The 23,314-nt window shown below is 39.8% G+C and overlaps 1 protein-coding gene across 2 annotated transcripts in view; it reads right to left on the bottom strand.

The window, feature by feature from the left end:
- Positions 1–23,314, bottom strand: part of FAT3 (FAT atypical cadherin 3) — a 646,715-nt gene that overhangs the window by 87,292 nt on the left and 536,109 nt on the right. For both annotated transcript variants that reach the window (XM_025419331.3, XM_025419329.3), the window contains exons 8-10: positions 14,219–14,494; positions 11,400–11,610; positions 2,594–6,667 (exon numbers count right to left, since the gene is read on the bottom strand). In XM_025419331.3, coding sequence (XP_025275116.3) covers positions 2,594–6,667; positions 11,400–11,610; positions 14,219–14,494 — 4,561 coding nt within the window. The remainder of the gene's footprint in view (positions 1–2,593; positions 6,668–11,399; positions 11,611–14,218; positions 14,495–23,314) is intronic.

A 23,314-nucleotide genomic window follows, 5' to 3' on the forward strand; every position in this document is an offset into this window, starting at 1 on the left:
ATAAGGAAAGCCTACTGCATACTGTTGAAAAGATGGAGTCACCTCAACTTCCTAGAAGGAATCTTTAAAAGAGCATAAGGCAAAGACTCTGGTCCCACCAGAGGGATTGAGGGGGAAGTAGAGGAATTTTATTTTATTCTATTTATTTATTTTAATTTTTAAAAAGATTTTATTTATTTATTCATGACAGAGAAAGGCAGAGACACAGGCAGAGGGAGAAGCAGGTTCCATGAGGGGAGCCCAATGTGGGACCTGGTCCCAGGACTCCAGGATCACGACCTGAGCCAAAGGCAGACACTCAACCACTGAGTCACCCAGGCACCCCAGTAGAGAAATTTTAGTGCCAGTTTACACTTGCAATTCTAAGGCATGGGGGTGGGGCCGGTCCAGGGGTCTTCAAAGTCAGGGACAGTCATGGGATAAATGGACCCTAGTGGGCAGACAGTGAAGAAATGATGAGGGCTGCACATTTCTCTAGGGCAGTGGTCTTAGCTGGGAGTAGCCATGCATCACCCCCCACACTGGGACCTCTGTCAACATTTTGAGATATTTTTGAATGTCACATCACGGGGTGGGGGGGTGGTGGTGGTGGTGGTGCTCCTGGAGTCTCTTGGGTAGAGGCCAGAGATGTTGCCAGTCATCCTACAATGCACAACATGGCCAACAATACAAAGACTCACCCAGTCCCAGATGTCAACAGTGTGGAGGTTGAGAAACCTGCTCTGGTGAGACTCAGGGTCCTCCCTGGGATATCGTTTTCCTCCACCACTGGCTAGGATTCAATTATGCTTTAGTTGAATATTACTTTAGCATGCACAAATTTAACCTCTCCATTAAATGTTCTCAGTGCAGGCCCACCTCTTTTGTTAAATAAAATGATTAATGGTCCTTTGTTAAACTGCGGCAGCACAGCCAAGTTGTGTTACATCAAGAGCAAAAGTTAAATCTAATTAAAATCAGTTGGTGGTTGGCACTGCTAATAGTAACAGTAGCTTTAAGCTACTCTGTTCTCATTACTTTGGTAAAGTTGATGGGATGGTCCCTTTAAATCATCCATTGACAATTCAGAGACAAAGTATAAATAATTAAAGCTGAAAATTCAGCAACTCTTTACAATGGAAAAGTATCCCTCAGAATATATGAAAAGCTTTTTGTCTGAAACTGAATGCAAATAAATGTAAGTGATGTTTTACTCACTTTTCTTCCCTTCCCACTATTGCTCACGTCTTTTCTGCAGAAATATACATTTTAATGAAAAAGAAAGAAGGCATCAGATAAAGCACAAATGCATACAGAGTTTAAACAGAAAACACCATCAAGAAAACAGTTCTGTAAAGAAAAAAGAGAGGAGAGATGTAGAAGAGTGGCACTCCTAAGCACTGACACATATGCTCTCCTGTGGATCTTATTCTGCGGTGATTAATTAACTTTCCCACTAACGTACTTAAGCAGATTCTGTGTCCTGAGGGCATTCTAATTAATTCATTTTTCACTTTGAATAATGTAGTTTTTCTAAAGGGAAGCCACCTGACTACAAGTATTGATGGATTCTTTAAAATCTTTTGGCACTTTGCTTATGTTCCACCTTTGAATGTCACAACATCAAAATACTAGCTTTAAAACCCTTAGTTTTTAGGAAGCCTGCTCCTAAGCCACCAACCTTCCCACTTGTAGTTTAAAGCCAGTCACCCCCAGGAAGCTACCTCTGATCAGTGACACCAACATGAAACCCTCTGCCCCTTAGAGCAATGATGATATCGTTTTGTCCACTCTGGGTGATCTCATTTGTTGTCTATTTTGGCTTTTTCCACTGAACCACTACTTACTATTTGGAAAGATGAAAAGGGATCCAAGAAAACTGGTTCAGAATCACAACTTAAGATTTTTAGCAAAAGGTCAAACCCTGACCTTTAATTTGTTTTTAAGATTTTATTTATTAATTAATTAATTATTATTTATTTATAGACCACGTGGGTGGGGCAGAGAGAAAATCTCAAGCAGACTCATACTGAGCATGGAAGCTGATGTGGGGCTCGATCTCACCACCCTGGGAAAATGATCTGAGCTAAAATCAAGTCGGATGGTTAACTGACTGAGCCACCCAGGCACCCCCCTCCCATGCCCTTTAATTTGTATAGGTGTGTACATGTGCATACATAGGAGGACTTCTCACTACCAGGCAAAACTAGTAAGTGAAGCTTACTGGGATCAGTGATTTGTTTTTCTTACCAATATAAGAAATAGGAATGTAGTTAAAAATATATGCCCCTTCCTGCAAAAAAGCTGTTATATTAATTTCTTTAACTGAGATAGTTGGCTGGCCTCCTTTTTAAATAGTAAAGTGGCTCAAGGACTGGGTACCAATCTTGATAACCTGCCACAGGCAAACGAATGAACTCCAAACTAAGGCTGAGTTAGCAACAACCAACAACGGAAAAACTGTGCCGAGAGATCTTTTACTCAGCCCAGAGAGTTCATTACTCTCAACCCCCATCTCATTTCCCTTCTTCTCTCTGATTCTTACCCCCGGGCACTTCCCACCTTTCTTGAGAAAGCAGAGCACACAGAGTGAAAGCCAAGGTGGCTGACTTACCCGTAATATGGTAGCTCACTTGGCGATTAATGTCAGAAGTGTCTCTGTCCCAGGTGCTGAGGACGGCTACCACCTCGCCAGGAGGATCGCTCTCCTTCACATTCCCTCGGTAAACCTCGTGGGCAAAGACTGGTGCATTGTCATTTATATCCGTCACTTTGACAGATACCAAAGCCGTGGATGAAAGAGAAAAGGCCTCTCCGAGGTCGGAGGCCACCACAGAGAAGGTGAAGGTGGGATCTGTCTCGTGATCCAGGTCCTTTAAGGTACTGATCCAGCCTGTGTTGCTGTCAATATTAAAGGCTTCCATTACCTTTTCAGGCTGAGAATCCGAGTGCAGGGAGTAAGTGACTTGCCCATTGGCTCCCCAGTCCATGTCGATGGCTCTCACCTGTGTGAGTTTGGTGCCAATAGGCATCCCTTCCATTATGATTGTCTCATAGCTGGAAGTTTCAAAGACTGGCTTGTTGTCATTCAGGTCCAGTACCTTGATATCCACATCCACAGTAAACACAATGTCTACCTTGTCCAGGGGTATAGTGGCTGCTACTTTAAAGTGGAATGCTGGGCTGACTTCATGATCAAGGCGTTTGTCGAGCTTAACTGTACCTGTTTCCTGCTCTATAATGAAGACACTCCCTTTGTTATTTTCTGGCCGTTCCCCATTAACTGTGCTGAACCTGACATTTTGACTGGGCAAAATTCTCAGGGTGTCCAGAGTGCTCCCAATCGCTGTATCTTCTGAAACAGTAAAAGAATACTGAGACTGGGTGAATGAAGGCAAGAGTGTTTCAGGGGGCAAGACATGAATATAGACAGGAATGAGGGAGTGCTTTACTGGAATGCCCCCATCTACGGCTTTGACAAAGAAAGATAGCACTGTGTTTTTCAGCTGGTTAAAATTACCCTTAGTGACCATCCAGCCATTGTCAGGATCGATTTCAAGGAGGTCAGCCACTGAGACTGAGGCCTCACTATATAGAGAATAAGTAATCCTTGAATTTACTCCATCATCTGGATCCATGGCTTGAACCTGAGTGACCAAGTGGCCCCTTCCAACGTCTGCCCTGACACTGGCTCTGTATTCCACTGTCATAAACTGTGGAGCATTGTCATTCTCATCCACAACGATCACTCTCACAGTGCAAAAAGTCGTTCTCCCACCACCATCGAGGGCCCTCAAAAAAATACTAATGTCTCCCTCCAGAGGGTTTTCCCGGTCGAGCCTTTCTGTTGTGATGACTTGTCCATTGTTGTCTATGAGGAATCGATCCTTGGCAAAGTCATTGATGATGGCGTAGCTTATCTGCCCATATGCCCCAGGGTCCCCATCCGTGGCTCGAACATGAATTACTTTTGTCCCAGCAGCTGCATTCTCTCTCACCTCAGCTACATAGGTGCTTTGGGAAAAGGCAGGACTGTACAGGTTAGCCCCAAGTACCCTGATATGCACCTGTGCAGTGCTAGTGAACAACCCATCAGAGACTGATACATTGAGACTGTAAAGAGGCTCCATCCGTTGCTTCCGGTGGTTGGACAGGGTGATGATACCACTCTTGCTGTCCATCAAAAAGCTTGTTCGGTCATTCCCAGATAAAATGCTATATTCCAAGCGGTCAAAATCAGAGCTGTCTGCATCAGAGGCTTGAACGCAAGTTACAAAGTGGCCCCGGGGGGCTAATTCGCTCACATATGATTCATAAATGAGCTGATTAAAAATAGGAGGGTTGTCATTTATGTCCGAGATATAGATATGAACCAAGACCTCACTGCTCAGTGATGGGAAGCCATTATCTGTTGCTCTGATTTTCAAAATGCAGTGTTGCACTGATTCGTGGTCCAGCATCCGTGCTGTCAGGATTAAGCCACTTGCGCTGTCTATGTGAAAATAATCTGTGCTGTTATAAGTATCCTGGACAATCTGATAATGTACCAATTTATTATTTTCTGAGTCTGCATCAGTAGAGACAACTTGCAGAACAGGAGTCCCAATGAGAGATGCTTCTGATAATGTTGTATTGTATGTGGGTTGATCGAAAATAGGGGGATTGTCATTTACATCATTAACCAGCAAGTCAACGGTGACTTCAGCCCTGGCACCAGTAAGGGCATCACTGGCTCTTACTGTCAACTTGTAAACAGAGGCAATTTCATAATCCAAAGGACTAACGACTTTTAGGACCCCAGTGTCAAAGTCAATGTTAAACTGTTTATAAAGATCCCCATCTATAATGATATATATGATGCCTTGGCCTTCTGGACTGGTGGCATTGATGCTTAGAATGGGGGTGTCCATTCTTATGTCTTCATTGATGGATGCTGTATAAAAGGGCTTATCAAACACGGGCATTGCTTTGTTGACAATTGTGATGGGAAGTTCTACAGATGTGGATAAAGAGGGTTTTCCACCATCTTTGGCTAGGACGGTGACTCCATACTCAATGTTGGACAAGTCAGAGTTGAATGCTTCTTTTAAAATAACGTTCCCTGAATTAGGATTAATCTCAAAGTGGCCATAGTCATCCTGTAGGACGTAGGTCACTTCTCCATTTGCACCTTTATCTTTGTCAATGGCTGTCACCTGGTAAATCAGAGTGCCAGGCTCAGCATCAACCTGCACAGCAGCATAGTAAGGGAGGCCCACAAAGACTGGAGAATTGTCATTTATGTCTTCAATGTTAACCCTGACCACCACTCTAGCCACACGCAGATGGTCTAGCTCACGGCTAGCTTCCACCACCAGCTCATATAACTCTTGTTCTTCACGGTCAAAGGGGACTCCAGTGGTCTGAATTACCCCTGAGGTAGATTTTATCTTGAACTTATTTCCTGGGTTTAAGATGCTGTATTTTAAAGGCTCATTAAGGCGATTTCCAATGGCATTGACAATAGCGACTTTGGTTATGTTAGTGTTGTTCTCTGAGATTGAGGTCGAGTAAAAGCTTTGTGTAAAATGGAGGCCACTATCCATGGCTTCTTTAACCAGGATGGTGACCATGGACGTACTATAGAACTTTCCATCAGACACCTTAGCTATCAACATGTAGTGATCTTTGGAGAGGTTGTTGTTTTTTATGGTGAGTACTCCACTATTTGAGTCCATTAAAAAATGATCCAAGCTGCCTTCCATCAGGCTATATGTTAGTTCCGGGGGCACCTCGGAGTCAGGATCCGTGGCACTAACTTTCAGAACCTCCACTCCAACATAGGTAGGTAGAAGTAAGACAGTCTCAAACACTGCCTGAGTGAAAACAGGTGGGTTATCATTCACATCTGTTACCTCTATGTTGACTTCAACAGGACTCTCTGCAGTGAGCTGGGGGCTGCCACTGTCTCTCACATGCACATGAAAATGGAAATGGGCAATAGTTTCATGGTCCAAGTTGGCAATTGTTCTGATTGCACCTGTACTGGAGTCCACTGTGAAGAACTTCTTGGCTGTGGACTCCACAATTTGATAGACTAGCAGAGCATTCCGGTTGCTGTCAGCATCAGTGGCTCGAATGACCAGTGGGCTATTATCCAAGCTCCTGACAATGCTATTGACTGGGGCAGCCTCACTGAGGCTGCCCGAATATTGAGAAAAGAGAAAAACTGGGGCATTATCATTTTCATCAACAATCTGAATATTGACTGTGGCATTGGAAGCCATTCCTGCCATGTTAGTGGCCTGAACGATTAGCTGATAAGAGGAAGTACGCTCGTAATCCAAGGCCTTCCGGGTGGTGATGACTCCAGAATATGGATTTACAGTAAAGATCCCATCAATGTTTCCATCTTTGACTTCATAAATGAGGGTAGATTGACTGATGGCAGAGATGAGAATGACTGATGTTCCAATATCAACATTTTCATTTACTTCTGCTTGGTAGTCTTTGTGAGTGAACTTGGGGTGAGAATTATCAGACATGGTAACAGAAATGCGCACAATTGCGGTGGCAGACATTGGTGGGGAACCCTGATCCGTGACTTTTACTGACAGAACAAACTGACCCATTGTTGTCATGTCTGGCTCTTTGGAAACCGTGATGATGCCCAGGACCGGTTCAATCTTAAATGTGTTCCCAGTGTTCCCTACAACAGAGAGATAGATGGGGACAGGAGTTACACGTCCTCTTTTGAAGATTAATTCTTAATCGAAAGGCTACTGTACTGCAGCATGGCAAGCAGAAGGCAATTATTTGTATTTGTTCCATCTCACTCTGAAATAGAATGAAAGACTTCTCTTTTAGGGATATTCAAAAGCAACTGAAGTAAGTTTTTCAGTAAAATTGTGAATTTCAGGTCAGTATCCTCTTAAGCTGCATTCACAACAACACAGAATTGTGTACAATGCCACTGTTAAAATGGTCTTTTTACCTAAACCAGTGTCATATTCTGTGTTCTAGATTATAAAAAAGAAAGGAAGATGGTTGTAGGAGCTATTATACTGCAGCCCTTTGATTTCAGATTATCCCAGATAGACTTTGTTACATTTTACCCTATCAAAACAGACTTCATTCCAAATACTGCTTAGGTGAGGGGGTCTTGTTCTGGCCTGAAGAATTCTTCCCACGTCACTGTTTGCACCGTAAATTGTGAGGACATTTTCTGACCAACTTTGTGTTGTTCACTCCCTCACACCCCAAAAGAGACACATACATACAAAACTAGACATAAAACTAGAATAAAAATTATAAGGCAGTAATTCCAATCTGTAACCATTCCATTCAGAGTTTCCTGGTGAAGTAGTGAATTGCTGACTATCTGAACCAGACTTTAAACCAAAAACCTGACATATCACCCTTTTGAAATCAAGGAACTGGCACTCCACTTTGATGTATCTGGAATGGGAAGGGCTGCGAACAGCAAAAACCCAGGAGTTGAGAGCCTCGCCTCTGAAGCCTCTGAAACATGCAGTGGTGTGAAACCTGAGATTGCTGAGGATAAGCATAAGGGAGGAGTAAAGAATGGGGAACACAAGACTTGAGGAATGTAAAGAATCTGGCTGAAAAGTAGTGGACAGTGTGAAGCAGAGTCCTTCACCTAGTTAAATTAGCTTTTTGCTTCTCTCATCAGGTTTTTTGATACTCCACATGCTTGTGTGTCTAGATTCTTCAAAAACAAAATTAAAAATCTTGGTCATTCAGTTATCTCTGCATTTTTCTTTCTGTTTGAAGTACTGCAGTATGTCAGACACAGAGACGGTTTAAATGTCATTGTTAAGACAAGCTCCTGCACTGACAGGCACTTACATGTGTTTCCTGAAATATGCAGCAAATACAGCTGTATACGTACTTCTTATTACATACTTATTCAATAAACTTTTCTGTGCCTGAGAATATGTTCCTATAAAATCCGCTTATTTTTAAACAATTAACTTATTTTTTTAACTTATTTAAATATTTATTAATTTTTTTTAGAGAGTGAGAGTGTGATCAGGGGGGAGGGGCAGAGGGAGAGGGAGAGAGACTCCTCAAGCAGAGTTCTTGCTGAATGTAGAACTCAATGTGGCGCTTGATCCCAGGACCCTGAAATCATGATCTGAGCTGAAATCAAGAGTTGGCTGCTTAATCAACTGAGCCTCCCAGGTGCCCCAAGAATTAAGATAATAAAGAAGTAAAGAATTTGATTCCAGCCCCCAAATGTGAGTATTTAACAATGTCATCTTTGGTGTCGGCATGGTTTTTTTCCCTTGCCACCTGAACATGAGCCCTTTGTGAGGATTACATGAAGTTCAGTGATCTCATGAGCAAGCTTGCAAATGTTCAATAAATAATGGAATTGAGCTTGAGGCCTACATTTGAGTCACAGACCCTTCAAGGAGGCAGGAATCATTTTACATCAGTATCTCCGAGGAGGAAAATGTAGATTGTAGACATAATGCAACCCCAAATGTTTAATGCAACACAATCATGTTCCTCTGTGTTCCTTGCTGTGGAGTCCTGCTGTGGAGTCTCTGGCCAAGTCCTCCCTTGCTGTAAGCCCAGCACATTCCTTCATGCCCAGCAAGATTATACATGGCAAGGATGAAGGGGAGCCAGCTTCTGGTCTTGAGTAGAACTTCATAACCCTGCTGTCCCACAGCCACTCACCTGCTGTCACACGACTCTGGAGTGCTGTGCTTGTATATGAGGTCAAAGTGGGCTCTCTGCTTCTTTCCTGCTTCAACATACCACCTGCCCATTTTCTTAGAATCCACTTCCTGCTTATTCTCTCCTGCTAAACTTGAATCCTCGGAAACTAATGTCTGCTTGTTTCCTTGTTTCTTCAGCTTCTTGTAGACTTTTGGCAACTGAGCAAAAGCTGTGCTTATCTTATGTATCATTACTTATCTAGCACAAAGCACAGTTCTGGCACAAAGAAGGTGTTCAACAGTATGTATTAAATGATTGAGAGGAGAGATAGATTTAAAAAAAGACTTTTGGTTCTCTATATGCATCTTGGGATCCAATATGCCCCCATCATAACTCAATTCTTAGTCCTCATCTCTTGTGTTTCAGAGCCACTCATGAGGTGCTGTTGCACCAAACAGAAACTTGAACCAAATATAAGACCTGAAGCACTCAAAATCTGTCTCAGTTCTTTGGGCCCAAATAAAATTCAGTAGTTACTTCAGAAGCCAGGCAGGGGATAGGAATTCTATAGTCCACTAGTAAGCAGAGAAAATCTGCGGTTTGTAAGAGAACCTGCATAAAATGTACACTTTATACAACCACCTGTCATTTGCTTCAAAATGTTGCAGCATCTGGGTCTTCCTTCTCTCCTACCAGGATCTGGAAAGGAACTAGCTTGGCCAGGAGCAGTCCTGGTCTAGCAGAAGTCTGTCTGTCCATGAAGGAGCCCCATGACCACTTGTGACTTACTGCACACCCGCTAAAATCCTCAATAGCTTCTTATACATACAATCAAAGATTGTTTTTTGTCATTTCTAATAGCTGGGGGTTATTCTGTATGTTAGTAAATTGAACACCAATAAAAAATAAATTAAAAAAAAAGATTTTTTTTTGAGATACCAAGCATTCCTATAGGTTTCTGGAAATTCAAGTTTTCTATATAAAAGATATTTTAAGAAAATAACTTTTCTCTCTATTTTGAGTCAGTGGTTAAAGGAATGATGAAATCCCTTGTCTACCCATAGCACTGGGCTATAGTGTGTGCCTGTTGAAAGATAAGGAAAGTGGTCTTATCAGCAGGATGGGAAATGGCTCTCGTGTTACCCCTTGGAACCTCCAAATTGGTTTAGAAGTTATCTGCCTTTCTAGGAGAGTGTAAGTAATAGCCTTAATGACAAATGCAAAAAGCAAGTAGACAACATAGACAATGCTTAGAAAATGTTAAATAAAAAAAAACAGAAATAAAACTCCCTACCTACATGATCACAGTCACAGTGATATGAAACAATGTAGGTGCATGGATAAATACTGGGAAAGAAAAATATATATCAGATTAGGAAAAAAAAAACTGTAGAAAGAGTCTAAAGAGTTGTTGGATCAGGTGACACTTTCTGTGACGTTATTTAAATATCTGTGTTTTTAAAAAGAAGTTTCTCTACGTTATTTGTGGAACTGGAAGAACAAGGATTATATAATTAAATACTTAAAATGTCCTGCGGTAAAACAACAGATGCAAAATAGAATTTTAAAAGAAGTACCGGTCAGGCTTTAGATCAGAAGAAAATTCCATAAATATCTAGAAAAGAAACAGGTGAAGTTGCTTGGTGTGCCTGGCTGCTATGAACTAGTGTGTTTCACTTCTTTATCTTACTATGTTTTTGTATAGAGCTTAGATTCGACTCCTATAAAGTGTAGGTGCTTAATACAGGAAATAGTTTTAGATCATTCATTGCAGTGGCTTTTTAAAAAAAGAAGATTGCTGGCTTTTCTTTTACTAATATTTTTTAGTTCAAAACTGTCATTCTAGCATTCATATTTTAATTCAACCACTCACAAAAATGCTCCACATTTAAATCATGGGAAAGAAGCCTTTCCAGAGCTGGCATAAAAGGAGACAGCATTTGGCATTATGCATGACAGATATAATGTTGCAGAACATTTTGGAAATATGTGGCTTGAATATTCAAAAAAAGACAGAATTTGTAAAGGGAAAATATAGCAGATAAGGGCTATTTGTAATTTTGAGGTTCACAGTCCTATCCCTTGCTTGGACATTCATCTTTTCTGCTGAAAATGTTTTCTTCCTGTCCATCTTTCAACCATCAGTGAAGTATGGTCTTGCCTTAGAGATGTCAAAATTGATTTAAAAAATTTCACATTTAACAAAATATGAGCCTGTATATATTCATGTGTCTGGTGAAGTAGGCAGTTCCATATCTACCACCCACTCGGCTACTCTGAATCACCTCCAGTGAAGAGAATTTGTGCTAACTGTGGGATATAGACATTTTTGAAGCCCACAGCTCACCCACTAACAAATAAACAAAGACATGTAGGATTCAATTCATGGACTAGCCTGTGAGCCCTCAAGAGATGAGAGACTTTAATTATTTTATTGGGAGGCCATGGCTTGTTGACCCATCGGTAAAAGCCCCTGAGTTTACCACACATTTCTTCTCTCTCCTCCATTCCAGAAAATTCCAAGAACAGCACAATAAAAGGGAACTCCTTCCTCGTGGTCAGTGATGGAAAACATATTACCAGAATGCCAAGCATGTTGTATAACGTCATCACACAAACAGGGCAGTTGCTTGGCCAAACAATTCTTTTGGAGATGTTCCAGTAGCAGCTATGTGAATTTCACATGGCGATAAACACTACTGAGGGTCAAATGCCATGCATTAGGTTGCAATCTGCACAACAGCTCTCACCTGCTTCTATGGTATATATGAGTTCTGCATTTTCCCCTTTGTCTTTGTCCAGAGCCGTCACTTGCAGAACAGCTGATCCCAGAGCAGCCGATTCAAACACAGATGCTTCATACAGTGGGTTGGTAAAATAAGGACTGTGATCATTAGCATCTTCCACATTCACAATGACTCGGGCCAAGTTTCTTCGATAAGGAAACTCCTGATCTCTGACCTTTAGGCAAAATACAAGATCTTAAGTTGCAAGGAACTCACATGGCTATGTTTGTGGCAAATAGAAAATGAGGTAACTCACACAAAGTGCTTGATGCAGTCCCAGGCATGTGGTAGGTACTCAGTAAACGAGGTTACTATCGAGTGAGGGCACTAATTGTGAACAAATTGAGAGTCAGGGCCATGTCCATTTTATTGCTCAGGATTATGACCAGCCTATGTATGGTATGTGCTCGGTTTGTGTTCGTGGAGCTGCCTGCCTGAGCATCATGAACACAGCACTTTGCTCTGCACCACTGCCCACAGCCACTACCCCCTCATTTGTGTACATAGCTGCTAATGCAGTGGTGGATGGACGCTCTTCTGAAGGGGAAACTAAAACATTTAGTGAAAGAACTGATAAATGCAAAGCAGGCATTGCTTTCTATTCATTCATTCAGTAAACATTTACAGCCATCCTATTATTTGTTGAGTCCATGCTTCACTCTGGAGGTGCAAGTACTGATTCAGATTTGGTCCTTGCCCTCCAGATGCCAACAGGTGAGTATGGGATAGAGAAACAAGCAAATTAGGAGAAGGCCTGGTGGTGAGTGCCAAAACGGGAGTGAGTGGTAAGAAGCAGCTAACCTGGCACTCAGCTTCTTGGAAGAGCTAACAAAAGTAAGTAGAATTGGTAAAAGGGTGGTGTGGGCCGCATGTTGCAGGCAAGGAGAGCCACCAAAGGCAAAGGCCCAGGACTGGGGGAGAGAGCCCTTTTTAAGGGGAAGATGCCAAATCTTAGTTTCTAAAATGCCAGACCCCTTCTTATGACTTCACCAACCAAACTTGCCTGACTGCTTTCAAGTTTCCCCCGGTTTGCACATGCCAGAAGCTTGTAATCAATTCTTTAGCCCTCACCACATGATTTTTGCTATAATTTTATGTAGCGCTAATCAAATGTGTGCTTTGAGTTTGTTCAATTTCGGACTTCATAACTTCAGAGAGATGTGGAGAAATGAGAAAATAGACTGAGGAAAGCCATCAAAGGGAAAGAGCTTTTCAGAAGTAGAACCTAGAAGGAATGAGCAAAATTACTAAAATGGCTTAGCTTGGTGAAAGGCAGCATAAAGGACATGTTTGCTCTAAATAATCAATTACAGAAATGATAAATGATACAAGGTGACCAAACTGAATTTTGAGTCTTTTAAGAATGAACAGAAATGACTTGAATAGTGAGAATGGAGTTAGTCATTGGCATAAGGTTTCTGCCCCTAAATAAAACTCATGCAAAAGCAACACAGTGAATGTGCTTACTTTTCCTGCCTGTAGACTGGCCTGCACACCCAGGGACCAAGCAGAACTCTGTATTTTGGGATTATTGAGACTAGGTCTGTTTCAGTATGGGTGCTTTGTCTCTTTTGTATACTCAGCACCCAGAATGGTGCTTGGTACACAGTAGGTGCTGAAGAAGTATCTTAAATCAATGAGGGTGGATCTGATGGTTTCTAAGGATCCCCCTCCTCTTCCCACCCAGGGGGTCTCAGCTGGAAACTGCCAAGGGTATGGGAGCATGGCACTGGAGCTTGCTCTTTTTTTTTTTTTTTAAGATTTTATTTATTTATCCATGAGAGACACAGAGAGAGGCAGAGACATAGGCAGGAGAGAAGCAGGCTCCCTGTAGGGACCCTGATGCAGGACTCATCCCAGGACCCCAGGGTCACACCCTGAGCCAAAGGCAGACAATCATTGAGCCACCCAGGTGACCTGAACCTTGCTCTTTACCCAGGAGGGTTTTTGAACTAGAGAAGAAGGAAAAATAGCACTTAGTGGAACATCACTTTCAGCTGCAAGGAAACTGGTAGCATCTTACTGTGTTTTAAAGGCAATCAGTACACAAGATTTAGTCTGTGTCTTAAGGAAGTCGGGGGGTTGTTGAGCAGTGGCTGTGCAATTGCTCACAGGGTTCTTGGGTGGTCAAAGTGATGGGTTTTAGGCCATAAACTAATCAAGGGTGTTTCTTATTAATCCCTACTTCCCAATTATGTAAACTAGGAAAACTCCACTTTAAAATTAAAGCAACTTCCACATAATTTGGAGGTCCCACAAACCCAAGTTTGGACTGAACTAGCACTCTCTACAGGCTTCGGTGATCTGTTTTGCATGGCAGTATTTACTACTGGGTCCAGTGCCAGTGCCGTAAGTAATAAATAAGTTCTCTAAATGCTTCCAAGGGTTGAGCACTGCATAGATTGATCACCCTTGCAATTAACTTCTCAAGGAACTTCTTTTCAACTTTTCCACAGAATCTTCTGGATGCGAACCAATATCATCGCTTGGAAGATTTACCAAAACACGACCTGTTCCTCCCCTCCCAAGTCAGCCTGTCAGCAGGCACTGTCTGCAGAATTCACCTACTATTTCAGTTTGGCAAAAATATCGGGTCACTGAGGAACAATAGCAATTTTCCTTGTTGAAATAAAAAAGGCAGAAACAAAGGCGACCCTGCTGTGAGAAGACCAAATTTACTACTACTTACAAAATTTAAGTGCCCTATACTTCTGAAGACCAAGAAATGTGTCTTGAATGGTCACTGACTGTGTTAGGAGAGCAAATTAGCAGTCTGGTCCTACCATGATGTTGAGGATGTGCTTGTCCTGGGCCTCATGGTCCAGCCTCTCTGCAGTGTAGAGCACGCCGGTGCTGGGGTCGATCCGGAATTTCCTCATGCTGACAGAGTCAATGCTACTGTGGACAGTGTAGGTCAGCTTGTGCTTCTCGTCTCTATCTGTGGCTTCTATCTGCAATATCTCTGTATCTGGAAGCACGTCCTCAGAGATTGTGACATCGTAATTCAGCTGAGAGAATTCTGGGCCATTATCATTATTATCCAGCACTTTGATAAATACCTATAGTTAAAAGAAGACAAGAGTGATGACTAATGCCAATTCACTCATTGCTAATAAAGAGGCCCCCTCCCCCTCTCTTCCCTCCGCGTCCTTGGAGCCCAGCTTCTAGGAGCTATCTCAATATGTAGGAAGATCTCAAATGAAAACACTATAATTAGAAGCTGACAATAAACCAGTAGTTCACATTAGCAGGAACATAAACTATGAGCTAATCAATATTCTCACCATTAATTGAACAGCTGAGACAGCCCCCTGGGGGTGATAATTCCACAGGACTATTTGAGGCGCAATGTAAGAGATCACAAGGTGACCTTAGTTTGTTAAGTTTCTATTATCTTAAGTTCCCTTATGAGCTCCTTAAAGTGGATGCAACATGGAAGCAGTGACGGGGTGGGAAGAGTAACAAAGAGGCAGAGGAAGGGGAGGCAGGAACAGAGAGGTGACATCTTCAGAGCAATCAGAGCTCAACTGCAGGGTCCCCACACAGTGGCTCTCCCTCAGATGGGAGATGTCTAGTGAAGAACATGGTACTGGTGATAGCTAAAATATGAGGTTCTCAAGTTGTTTTATAAGGCATTTTCTTATACAAAAATTTGGGCAGATTATAAATAAATAATAGTAACCAAATAACTCAGTCATAGTTTAATGAACCCTCACATATTCAGAACTCAGCTTTGATGGTGATCAATTTATAGCTAATCTTGTTTTATATATGTAGTCATTCACCCCCATCTGCCCACACCTATTTTACTTTGAAGCACATCCCATAATTTCAGTATGTATCTCTAAAAGACAGGGACTCTTACAATAAACACACGCTACCATTATTGCACCCAAACAAAGAAAACAATAATTCCTTAATATTAAATATTCAGGGTGTTCATATTTCTGTAATTTTTTAGCATGCTATGTATTATAAAAAGAAACATATTTTAAAAAATCACGACATGCAAATAAGGTCTAAACATTACATTTTGTTGTTATATCCTTTAATTATTAAAGGATGTTGTTACATCCTTTTAATTCACAGGTTTTCCTTCTGTCTCCTTTTATTTCCTTGCAACTTTTATTTTGTAGCTGGTGGTGGTAAACAAACTGTTACCATTTTCTCTTTAGGTGCCACAGCCAGAATTTTGCTTGTTGCTTCCCCTCGGTTTTGTTCTCTATGTCGTTCTGTTCCCTGTATTTTTTATAAACTGGTAGTTTGAACTAGGAGACTTGATAAGATTCACATTAAATTTCCTTCTTTCTTCCTCTTTTTTTTTTTTTAACCAGAAAAAAAAAATTCTAATGGATGAGACAGTATATTTCCATCTGGATATAGATAATATCTAGTTCTCACTCTTGTTATGTAGTATTAGCAACCACTGATGATCATTACATAGATAACATTTATTCATTAAAAATGTAAAAATGGTAACATTTTAATTCTGATTTATTCCTCATTTGTTAGCTAGAAAAGTCCTAAAAAGAAACTTCTCTCTAATTTTTGGTTACTCTGGAAGACAATTTATTCTTATGACTTTACTAAAGTCATAATAAATACTTAATTCTTTCCTTTTGTTTACCATTTCAAAATAATGAGTTGGTTCTTCAGCTCCTCCTAAAGTGACCAATGGAGTATTTTTTTTTCCAAGCATTAGTATGAGATCATGAATTTCATCACAGCTGATATGTTTCTGTCCATTGTAGTTACTATACCTACTGATGCACAAATGGCCCTTCCTTGGCCAGTGGGAGTCTCTTCAAGTTGGCTTTTGAGATCTTTTGACATAATCCTAGTAGTCTTTGATAGCTTCTTTGCTTTCTAATAATTACTACTGGTGATTTTTTTCCAGGGTCACCTTGTACATTTTCTGACCCAGTCTTGTATTATCTATTTCTCTGTCCAAAAAGCATTGATTTCTTTTTATGTTAGAAATGGTGCTAGGAATGGTCATTGCTATTGGATTTGCTATTGTGTTTAATTTTTTTTCAGTGGAGAGAGTCAGCAAAGGTTTTTTTGTTCTTAGTAATCATTTCTGAGTTCACACTGACACTTCCAATTCAAAATTAGGGCATCATGGTCTTTACTTAATCTCAATCTTTTTATACCTATATCCCATGCTGAAACCCCACGCTGAAATTTCTCATGCTCAATAACATCATCACAATTATTCACTGTTCTATATGAAATACATGCACACAAGTCTCAGAATTACAATATAATATTGGTATTATAATTATATCACAACTCTGATCATCCAAAAGCAATTTAATATTATTTTTAGTTCTTTCAGTCCTCGAGATTTATCCCACTAGGGATATTCAGTCTCATAAGTATATTTAAAGTTTTTTTAAAAGATTTTATTTATTTATTCATGAGAATATACAGAGAGGAGAGAGAGAGAGAGGCAGAGACACAGGCAGAGGGAGAAGCAGGCTCCATGCAGGGAGCTCAACATGGGACTCGATCGCAGGTCTCCAGATCACACCCTGGGCTGAAGGTGGTGCTAAACCACTGAGCCACCTGGGCTGCCCCAGTATATGTAAAGTTACATTAGAGTTTTGTATGTAGATATGTAAGTTCATTTGCTTCTCTTTACTTACAAATTTTATTTAATTAATTTATTTATTTTTATTTTTAAAAGATTTTATTTATTTATTTATTCATGAGAGATACAGAGAGAGGCAGAGACATAGGCAGAGGGAGAAGCAGGCTCCCCGGGACCCTGGGATCACGCCCTGAGCCAAAGATAGATGCTCAAATGCTGAGGCACAAAGGTGTCCCTACTTACAAATTTTAAACTTGTTTTAATATTTAATTTTGTTTTACATTATATATAAAAGTACCATTTTCAAGTTTACAAAAAAAGTATGAGAGAAGGGTGAGAGGGCAGGGGCAGAGGGAGAGAGAATCTCAAGCAGACTCTGCACTGAGTGTGGAGCCTAATACTGGGCTCCATCTCATGACCCTGAGATCATGACCTCAGCCCAAACCAGGAGTTCAGTGCTTAACCAACTGTGCCACCCAGGTGCCACCAGGTAACGATTTTTTAAAGATTAATGTTATATTGTATCCATCTCTTTTTAAAAAATATTTTATTGATTTATTCATTAGAGACACAGAGAGAGAAAGGCAGAGACACAGGCAGAGGGAGAAGCAGGCTCCATGCAGGCAGCCCGATGTGGGACTCGATCCCATCCTGAACTGAAGGCAGATGCTTAGCTGCTGAGCCACCCTGGCATCTCCCACCTCTTTTGTTAATATAAGCATACTGTATACATTTTCCCCTGCCCCCTGATATGCCATGTCACTTAACAGCGTATCAATGATTCTCAGTTGAGGATGAGGGGATAAATATCCTAAGGGGATATTTAGCAATATCTGGAGATACTATTCATTGTCACAGCTGTGAGTTGGGGTATTCTTGGAATCTAATGGGTAGGGGGCAAGGATGCTGTTAAACATTCTACAATGCACAGGATTGTCTCTCAGTACAAAGAACTATCTGACCCAAAATGTCAATAGTGTCACTTGTTGAGAAACTCTGCATTATCATATTCTGAAGACCAATCCACAACAGTATAGAGATACTCTTCCAACGGGTAGATGGATTACAGTTAATTCAACCATTCCTCTCTTGATGTTCATGTAAGATGTTTCTAATTTTCACTCTTAGAAAGAATGTGCAAAGATGAACCTCGTGCTCATCTTTTTATATTTTTGCTACCATATATTTAGGTCCCTAGAATTGTGAGTTCTGGATCAAAGGATAAGTGCTTATATAGTTTTGTTAGTGATTTCCATATTCCTCTTCCCAAAAGTTTTATTAATTTGTATTCCTATAGCAATATATAAGAATGACTGTCTCTCACAGTTTTGCCAACAGAGTATGCACTCAAACTTTTGTATTTTTTGCCAATCTGATAGATAAAAAAATTTCAGTGTACTTGTAATTTGCCTTTCTCTTATTATGAGTAAGGATGAGCATCTTTTCATATGTTTAAGAGTCATTTGCATTTCTTTTTCTGTGAAAATTATTTATATCAGCTCATTCTTTTATGGATTAGATGGCCTTTTCCTTCTTTATTTTTGGAAGCATGGTGATAAAATTGCAAATATGTTTTCAATTTTGTCATTTAACTATTTTGCTATGGTGAGTTTTTTTTTTTTTTTTTGCCATGCAAAAGCTTTTATTTTTATTTTCATGGAATTGAATACATCAATCTTTTTGGTATTGTTTCTGGACCCTAAGTCAGAGTTTAGAACATTTTCTACACTTCCAGGTTATAGGTGAATACATTCACTCAATTTTTTAAAAAATAGCACTTACATGTTTCCTTTTCTTACATTTATATCTCTACTCCATTTAATGTTTCCTATATTATGTGAGGAATGGATCCAGTTTTATTTTTTCCACGTGGCTTTCCATTTATTTTAATACTACTTTTTATAAGACAATATATTCCCCACTGATTCAAGGGGCTACTTTTATTGTATGCTAAGTTTCCATATGCAAATTGTTTATTTCTAGATTTTTCTATTGTATTCCATTGGTTCGTCTTTTCATATGCCAACATAAAAATATTTTTTTTCATAAAAATATTTTAATTACAAAAGCATTACAACATGTCTTAATTAGAAAAGTCAGGCCTTTTCTTTGTTCTTTTTAAGGGTTTTCCAGGCTATGTTTGCTTGTTGTTCTTCAAAATGAACTTTATAATCAACTGCTATAGTACCTGACAAAAAATTGATAGCAATTTAAATTGCATTATGATAAAAGTATAGGTCAACCATAGGAGAACTGATCTTTTGTGATGGAGTCTTCCTATCCAAGGATATAGTTTGTCTTTTTTCATTTGTTTAGATCTACAGTTTCATTTTTCAGGGATTTTTTAGTTTTCCTCAAATAGGTTTTTTTTTTTTTTTTTTTTTTTTAAAGATTTATTTATTTACTTGACAGAGAGAGAGAGCAATGGGAGGGGCAGAGGGAGAGGGAGAAAATCTCCAGCCAACAGTACTTGTAAGTCATGCCTGAATGAAGCTCATCGAATACACATATTTTCTCTGTAAGGCACATCATGTCCTTCTTGCACTTGGGAACATGAGATTGCACGTCAGTACTTCATTTTGGGGTCTTTCAAACAGTGAGATTACCAACAAAGAACACAAAAATGCAAAAAAACCTAGCACTAAATGGATTGCAAAAAGGACACTTGTATATAGCATAAGACAAGAAGGCAGAGTGTCATCTTGTTAAATAGCAGCAGGGAAAATATTTTGCTGCTCTGTGCATGTCCAGAAATGACCACAAGGGTCTGAGAAGATTGATTTTGGGATTACAGATAAATTTCAGAGATCATCAATGTATAGCCAGCATCTAGCCCAGGGCTGGACACTTCGCAGGCACTCAATAAATGTCATAGTTAAGTATTTAGTATTTTGATAGACAAAGTTTAGACAGAGGTAATACCACATATTTGATTCTCTTCAGCCATGATTCAGGTAAAATGATGATTATAAAGAAGGTGATGACCATCATAATATTAATAGTGTAATTTAACAATAACAAAAATGACAACAAGAAAACTCTTAAACATAGTAGTAATAATAGTAGCAGCAACTAAATCAATGATTATGTATTTCTTTATATTTTTATAGTACTTAAAAAAAGTTTTTATTTTTGTGAGTTTTTTTGAATTTGGGGACCATATTAATTATTAAAAGCACCTGAGGGTGCCTGTGTGGCTCAGTCGGTTGTGTCCGACTCTTGATTTTGGCTGGTCGTGGGATTCAGCTCTCTGTCTGGCTCCAAGCTGGGCATGGAACCTGCTTGAGAGTCTCTCTCTGCCCCTCTGCTGCCATGCAAGCACTCTCTTGCACTAAAAAAGAAAAGAAAAGAAAAGAAAGGCACCCAAACTCATATCCAAAATGTGCAAACTCCAGGGAGTGCATGTTGAGGAATTAACATTTGTTTTACCTTTTTCTTTATAAATTTTATAATGCAAATTGCTTTATCTATTTGCATTGGCTAATACTTCTAGCACAATGTTAAATAGTAGTGAAGATGGTGACCTCCTTGTCTTATCACTGACTAATGAGAAAGCTTTTACCAATTCTCCATTACATAATATGCAGGCATTTGGCTGCATTCTAGAAAATTATTTACTTTTAAAAATAAATGTGGTCAGACCATGGCTCTTCTTATAAATAGCTGCACTGTCACTCACTTTGGTTGCACAGGTGCTTTTCAGAGGAAGAGAAAAGGGCAGTGTTATGACCTCTGTGCTAGGAAGACCTGCCCAAAGAGTGAGTCTCACATGGAAATAAGATTTGGCTGGAGTTTATGGTAAAAAAAAAAGGGAGGGCTGAGAAGTGTGCCTGTGAGTTTTAGGTATTGTTTTTCATCTTCATTGTATTTGGAAGGTCGTGCTAGATTCTTTGATTGCCAATTCTTTCCTTTAAAAAGTTCAAGTTAACTTAGTCAAGATGCTAAAATATTTGTGTTCACAGAAGCAGCTATATTAACGGGATAAAAAAAGCCTTTCCAGCCAGCAAGGCTGCCCTGACCTTCGGGAAGTTTCAAAGTTGATGTGCTCCTGAAAAGCTTGCCTCTTTCTGCTTGCTTTGTCTTGAGCCTAATCTACAGTCAGAACAAGTGTTTCTCTGTAAAAGACTTCCTTTTCCTCATTTGCTTTTTTATTTCCCACAGTTGGGGCCATTTGTGAGCTCCTGAACTAACAAACAAAGCAAAGTAACTCTCAAAGATGTTGTGCTCAAAATGGTAATTGAAAGGCCCAAAGAAGTACAATGGAATCAAAGCAGGAGGAAACCTGAATGTAGGAAGTCTCTTCAGAGCTGTATTCAATGCTGCCCACCACAAACACTTTGGGTTTTGCAGGCTCATCTAAGCTAAGTATGGGTAGATGCCAAGCTTGGCTTTACAAAGGCTCATGGAATGAACTGTCCATGGGGCGAGTTATAGAGTAAGGCCTCTGTCTTTTATTAGAACCAATTAAATCCTAAATTACTGAAACTGTGTTCTGCCTCTGTTGGCATTTCGAAACCAATACTTAAAACATTCTACATGATTTCAATAGTAATGCCCCCTGTATTCTCTCCAAGCTTACAAATTTTGTTTTTGAATATATAAGTAGAAAAATCATGTTGGTTTGTTTATTTAACAATTTATAAATCCACATCATATTCATTTCTTAAGCTTTATGGTCTCCAGGGTATCAATGGGAAAAATGAGAATATGAGAAGTTAAGGGGGGGGCGGTGCCCAAAGTTCCAATGGCAAGGCCAGTTTAAATTAGTTCATATAGAGCCTAACTCTACACTCATTCCATTCTACCATTTCCATGTGTACTTAAATTATATACACATTTATTATAAATGCACCTAACATGTATATGAACAGTTATGCATGCAAATATTATATGTCTTGCTATACAGAAATCCTAACTGACACAAGAGATAATTGATATGACCATTCTCATTCTGGGAACCTTAATCATAGGATCATTCTAAATAGAAAGTTCCCTGCTGCCTTTAAAATTGGAATCCATTTTCAAAAGCTGATTTACTTGTAAGTTGTTAGACAAAAATCAATGACATTCAGTGAAGTTTTATTGTCATTATTTTTTTACTAGAAAGTTTCACCTTAGAGTTGGCTTTCTGCCTTATTTGATCTCTATAGAATTGTACTACTTCTAGCCTTTTCCCAACGTAAATGTACAAGGAAGCTTGTGGCTACTTCCTTTTTCACCTACTAAGAGGGAGATGATGCTAAAGAAGACAAAGGAAGTATCTCTTGGGAGTTCCTGCATCCAGGGAATCATGGAGCAGCTTCGGCAAAAGTAATTCATTTAAAAAGTAATTCAATTTAAAGCAGGAGCAAGATGGAGAGAAAGGATAAGAAAAAGTCTAAATCCTCAAGATAAAGTCTGCATTTTGAGGAAGGAGACCAGCAAGGAACTCCCAACGCATTGCTTAGAGACAAAAGAAGAATGGAATCCTCAAGGCTGTGAAGAGCAAGGCTACCCTGAGGAATGCTGGTCCCAGACCTCTCAGCCCCCTTGAAAACACACTCTTTGGCAGAAAACCTCTGCGGCTAATTAACTCAATTAACTGCTTTTGTGGGGCTGAAGAAATTTGGAGTTTATCTGAAAGATTTTTAATCTAAGGTTTGGCTGTGGAGCATACAAATACAAGCTGATTTTCCTATATTTATAAATCAAAGCAAGACTTGAATAAGAAAAGCATATTAAAATCACCAAAGTACATGTCACAAGTCCCTGAATCAAACCAATGTAATTTTTAGATTATTATTTGGGCATGAATATCTCTGCTGTCTTTCATGAATAACTATGAAAGATGCACACACAATATTTTATAGTTATCAGGTTTATTATTCCAATTTAAGTTGAGGATGAGACTAATAATAAAAGCTGCATGTGTCCAGCACATCACACAACTCAAGATATCTCAAAAGATCTTATTTTAGGGGTGCCCGGGTGGCTCATTTGGTTAAGTGTCTGCCTTTGGCTCGGGTCACGATCCCAGGGTCCTGGGATGGAGCCCACCTTGGACTCCCTGGTGAGGAGTCTGCTTCTCCCACTTCTTCTGCCCCTCCCATTGCTTGTGCTCTCTCTCTCTCTCAAATAAATAAATAAAATGTTTTAAAAAGTAAAAAAAAAAAAAAGACCTGATTTTATTCTTATAACCCAAGAAGTATGGAAGGTATTATCCCCATTACATAGAAGAAATTGAGTCTCACAGAGACAGAGCCACCTGCAACTGGTTAAGTGCTGACTTAAACTTGGGTCACCTGAT

This window comes from Canis lupus, chromosome 21 (genome assembly GCF_003254725.2).
Source record: "Canis lupus dingo isolate Sandy chromosome 21, ASM325472v2, whole genome shotgun sequence".
NCBI classification, from domain to species: domain Eukaryota; kingdom Metazoa; phylum Chordata; class Mammalia; order Carnivora; family Canidae; genus Canis; species Canis lupus.